Here is a 6,000-nt window from a genome sequence, read left to right on the forward strand (position 1 = left end):
TAAATATTACAAGACGGGAACCAGTCAGTACAGTTTAAGCATCGCTTATTTCATTCACAGCATTAAGATCATTCTGATGTAGGCATTTACTATTTTAAGACTCGCTAGTCGCAAGATATTCTAAATTTAACCTAAAACCAAAAAGAATATTGAAAGCATGAATGTTTTATTAGTCAATCATATAGCCAGTTTGGAACTATGGGAGCAAATAAGGCATTGCTCTAAAGCATCAATCAAACTAATCGTAAAACGAAGTTCTACGTTTAATTACCAAAGTGTATCGCTGTGTAAACAACGAATAGCTGAACCATAACCTCTAAATCGAATGGATATACTATATACTTCCAATCATCAAAGGCCAAAGCTTTATGGTCATTTCACTATTTATTTATAGCGTTTTATTTTTAGCGTTGACTTTCACTATTAAGGGTATCGCACTGCCATCTTTTCGCTGTATCTGGTATTGTGGAGTTCCCGCCATATTGTTATTGATAAAACAGTACTATTTTAATTACTGTTGAGTTTTGTTTCCATTTTTTCCGCGAATATTTTATGTTTTCTGGCGAAATTCCATTTTTATGTTAGTCGGTCTCTGTCAGTTAACTTTTTATTCCACCTCGAACCAGCTTGACCATGTTTTGTGTATTGATTGTTTCAATAGTTACAAGCTAGAGTGTATAGTACACTGAAAAATAGCCCTATTTACGCGGATGCGGTTGCCAACATGCTACAAGATGTACTATATCGTATGGTGTTCAAATTATTTTGTGCATCCCCTGTATTTTTTTTATTATCGTAGCCTATGTAAAAAATTATATAAAGTTTAAAATGGAAATAAGAGACGTTGTAAGTTGATATGCTTTCCTGCAGCATATTCAGTTTATTTTATTCGGTAATTTATTACTCACATGACAACATAAAAAGGTCAGTATCGATGCATTTCAACGAAAAAGAGATAAATGGTTTTCAATTCATCATTTCCGAACAATCGCTATGGTTTTACCATTTGTCAAATTTTGTCACCTTTTTGATGTATAGATAAAATCTCGGAGAAGGAAATATCTCATTTCCTTGTCAATATCCTCTTTTAATATCAACATTTCTGGTGGTAATTTAAGAAACTGTAGAAAATATAATAAGTTTTTTACGGCATTTTTCGAAATATTTTAATTGTTTACTTCACAAACCTAAATTATGAACTATGTCTTTATTTTATCAATATTTTAACTGTAGGAATATTTTAGGGCAATACAGAAATGGATACATAAATCACTTGAAATGTGAAATCGATATAAATGCTGTGCTAGTTTGAAAAAACCCCACGTAGAATTATATAAAGATGTTTCATCTCATTTTCTTCCTGTTTCATGGTTTTCGTATTGGCCAAAAAACTCTCAGGTTATTGGTCTCAATATATCCAATTAAATTTAGGAAAAACATTTCACAAATGTTTCCGTAAATATTATTAAGTATTTGCTTTTACAAATACGAGATCGACGAAGAGATTTTAGCAATATTTTACCAGTCTTAGTAATCCTATCATCACGTTGCGGTATGTCTGTTTTAGTTGTACACGTTATTGAAATTTCAAAATAATATAAATGTAATTTTGGACACTTATTTCAAGTAAAACTTCAGTTTTAATATATTTAAAAATTCCTAGCCCTATACTAAATTAAAAGAAACTTATATAGATTTTCCTAGTTTCAATATTTTCTCCTTACAATTAAGGCAAAAAGACTCCAGATTAGGTTCTTGCATATATTTTGATGAGCGATATAACAGCGGTAAGTGGAAATGCTGTGAAAATAACAGAATCAACAAGGTGTAGTATGTTAGAAGGTACTAAGACTGAATTAAACTGTGACTGAAGGTGGCTACCGACATCAAATGAATAAATTGAAAACTGTTGAAAAAAGACCAAGAATAAAGAACAACAGAACCTCACCCCTCGAACTCACCACACGCAGAGCCTTCTGATTATCTGGTCAGATAAATGCTGCGCGAAGTGTGAAAATGAAATGTGAATTAGAAATATAAAACATGTCGGTAGAAAGTAATAGAAAATAATTTTGTTAATATATATTGCGTCAATTTTTGTTAAAAAATTCCATTTCATTTAATGCGTTGTTACTAGCTGTTTTCTACTAACCTATAATTTGTTTTTGCAATAACTTAAATCTTATTATATATCTAGGAGAACCTATCGGCCATATCTTAGTCTCTGATGTAGTAATGTTTATGTATTAACAGAGCTCAGATAAACCTCACTAGACTACATTATAAAAGATCAAATGGTTTGATTCATTGGAGTCTGTGTCCTGTTTTGGTGTTATTCAAGAGTTATCATACTTCGATACTGACATAAAAAGAAAGTCTATGCCTCCCTGATTCTCGATTACCGAATCTCTTGATTTCCTGAGTGACAATGATATGTGAAGTTCTCGCTGTAAGTAAACAGTCTTGTAATCCTGGTGAATCTAAAATACTTCTCAGGAATTTGTTGTGAAAAGTTTGTATTGTATTTAGAACATTTTTTGCGGAATATCCCCATAATTGAATTTTGTATGTCCATATAGGCTTCAATACTTGCTATATTGTATTAATAACTGTGATTTTCTTCCAATTAACCAATACGTTTTCCTATGTCTTACGTCCAGTTCTTACCATCTTTTACATGTTCCCTCGAGCGAGATTTTCCATCAAGATTCATTCCGAGATACTTATCGTTGTAACTATATGGACTGATAATATTATTTATTGTTATTGTGTCTTGTATATAATTATACGTGAAATGCACATGTATGTTTATTTTTATGTATAACACAAGTTTTTTACGACATCTTACGAAATATTTTAATTGTTTACTTCACAAACTTGAATTATGAACAATTTTTGATTTCTTCAATATGTTAACTGTAGGAATATTTTAGGGCAATACAAAAATGGATACATAAATCACTTGAAATGGAAAATCGATATAACTGCTCTGCTAGTTTGAAAAAACCCCTTAATGAATGTAATTCACTAACTCTGTCAAATAAACCATAGGAATGTTCATCTTATCGGTCGGAATATGTGACTGTTGACGCGATTGTTTGTCGAAACACTCACAACTATTTTTGTAGAAAGAATTCGCACGAGAACAGAATACATCGACTGCATAAGAACTTAAACGATACATGTGTTCGACAGGAGAATGGTCAAGACATTTGGTTAGGTAAAGGAAGTAGGGAAGCGCTATGAAAGTGGTTACAAGGGGTAGAGAAAAGAGAAAGAGACGCCGCCGTGGTGGTATTTTATAGCCGGGAACCGTATGGTAATAATCCACCAGCGTTGCTGACCTTTGAAAGTAGTATAGATGTAATAGTGATAACCTAAAAAGTTGTAGCGGGCGCTACAAAACATTTATTCCATCTGTATGTTAAGTGAAACTTTAGTTATATTGAAAGAAAATATTTATCAAGAAATGGCTGTGATATCCATAGAGACTTGTATTCAGGTATATATTTGCATATATACAGTCAGCAAATTCATTAACTGGTCTGTGAAAAAAATTGGTCGACGACAGTGGCCTGAACTGAAGGTTCAAGAGATAAAAAGCCATTAAGCTAAGACCATACATAAAAACTGTACGGTATTATAAGACTATGGGGAAATGCACCAGTTAGAGTGCATAATCTATATTTGTACATGTGTCATCAAGATGTTTAATGTATTGCCTGCCGCTATATATATATATATATATATATATATATATATATATATATATATATATATATATATATATATATCCTTCCCATCTTATTCTAGTTAAAAAGAGACACAATTCTGTCCAATTTGTTCAGCATGTCAAACTCGTCCGGTTGTCAGACGTATGAAAAATTCTTGACAGCAATAGAGATAAGAGGTTATAACTCTAACCTCTAAACTATTGTGGCTCTATAATTAACTGCAGTATTAAGATGTACTATAATGTTAAAATAAATTATATTTGATAACAATTTTGTTCAATTATTCTATACAGATTAAAATTTTGTTGTATATCAAAGCTAAACTGAACTAAAACTCAGAGTTGATGCGGCAAGAACGATGTTTTGATGTCACAAATTTAGGTGACGTAGGTACAAAATAACTTTGAACATACCATATGTTATACAAAAAGCTACTCAAATGTAGGCCAGAAATATTAGCAATGTTCTTTAAGAACAGTATAAGGGAAAATTATGGAGACAGTTGTAGTTAATAACTAGAGATAAGAAATCTTAAATAGAGGAAAATAATCTCCAAAAATTTTTATATGGGTTAACGTAAAAATTAACTTATCGCCATTCTTTAAAAAATATCGTATCTGCATTTATATATTTTAGATTTTAAAAAATTATAGTCTTGGTTACTGCAGTCAGAATTTTACACTTCGGCATTAAACTGTCACTTATTTGTGTATGGAACTTCGCTAAAACAATTTCAAACTTACCTTCTAACTTTTCTTGCTGTTGACTCTTCGACGTGACACTTTTCCCACTGGTCAGCTGTAAAGTCAAGCACAAAATAGCGCACTTTATAAATACCCAGAGGTACATGTTGACGCGATAGACAAACGTTAGTTTTTCTCTCGCCGACGAGCTTCACATTTTCCGTTTTTCGCACTAATACGAAACAACGGATTTTTTTGTCCACAGATCCGGCATAAACACGTTCCACCTAAAGGCTCGGCCCCGAACAATAACCTCAGAATTAAACTGGAAAGAAGGCTTTTGTGTGTTGCGGCTATTCGCGTTTCTATTCCTGAAACAATGGAAACATAAAATCAGTACAACTTACAGTGGTTGGAAATATATAATGAATACAATTTTTAAATGCTTTGATAAAGGTGTTTATTTAATTTAAAATATATCTCTATTGAAATATAATTCTATTGTTACGTGTTCTATTCTGAATAAATATAAAGTGAGTAAAAGGTACATAATCATAAGAAGATTTGAAATTCGATTTTTTGTTTGTATATTTAATATATAATATAATATGTTTTTAAGCAATCGAGTAAATTAAAACTAATAAGCTGTTTGTTTTTATTCTACTTCTCTACAGTTTTGAAATTATTTATTAATATATACCCTTTGAGCTTAACATCTACGTCACTGTCAATGTGCTCTAAGCTTAACTTGTAACCTGACTGAACCATATCAAATGGTTTTACTCTTTTTAATCTTCTGACTAAGCTGCCTTTTTTAACTAGGAGTTGGCAAAGATTGACATTGATATGCTGGTGGGGCCTCTGTTCATATATTTAGGCATATTTCTTTACAAGTTTATCTGCAGTTTCTACCTCAATATACAGATCATCATTAGGCATGTACCATGGAGCATCAACAATAGCTTGAAGGACCTTATTTTGGAAACTATCTACAACATTTTTGTTTCTTTTACTGGTAGAAAACCAACGTTGATCACCTCAAGCCCATACTGATTTCCATACGTGATCAGTTGCTGCGGACGGTCCTCCTACTATTGCGAGAGTCGTTAGTTCGAATCTTGTTGGAGGATGGTCCTTGTGTTTGTAATTATTTACTATTTGTGTCTTTGTTAACAAGATTGTCTTTAGGTAAGAGTGCAAAATTCGATAAGGAAAATAATCCCAGCCACTCCAGTAACCAGAGTGCGTAAAACCGGATGTCTTTTGGGATGATCTTCAAAGTTGGTCACTCGCCAACCAGAGTTAATTCCGGGGAGTGTGGTTACCCAGTTAAACCCCAATGTATATCAGATAAAGAAATCGTTCCAATACACTTCTCTGTGGCAAACCTACTTGTGTTTTTCTCAAATTAGAATAGGCATCTTCTTGTTTGACTCTGAAGTATCTATAAGATATATATGCCTCTATTTTTTTTGAATATTGGTCAAGGAAAGGAATTTCGATTTTATGCTCTAACGCATTATGCCATCAAAAGCTTGAGCAACATCTAAAATTATTGGAGAACAAATTTTTTCTTGTAATTT

At 32.2% G+C, this 6,000-nt stretch overlaps 1 protein-coding gene across 1 annotated transcript in view; it reads right to left on the reverse strand.

The window, feature by feature from the left end:
• Nucleotides 1-4,871, reverse strand: part of LOC143190789 (alkaline phosphatase) — a 349,882-nt gene extending 345,011 nt beyond the window's left edge. Inside the window, exon 1 of the mRNA XM_076395357.1 lies at nucleotides 4,478-4,871. Within this exon, the coding sequence (XP_076251472.1) occupies nucleotides 4,478-4,583 (106 nt within the window). The 5' untranslated portion in view covers nucleotides 4,584-4,871. The remainder of the gene's footprint in view (nucleotides 1-4,477) is intronic.
• Between the last annotated feature and the right edge of the window lie 1,129 nt (nucleotides 4,872-6,000).

Source organism: Rhynchophorus ferrugineus, unplaced genomic scaffold, assembly GCF_030347505.1.
Source record: "Rhynchophorus ferrugineus isolate W39M unplaced genomic scaffold, kcgeb_rfMv2 rfM2, whole genome shotgun sequence".
Classification (NCBI taxonomy): Eukaryota; Metazoa; Arthropoda; class Insecta; order Coleoptera; family Curculionidae; genus Rhynchophorus; species Rhynchophorus ferrugineus.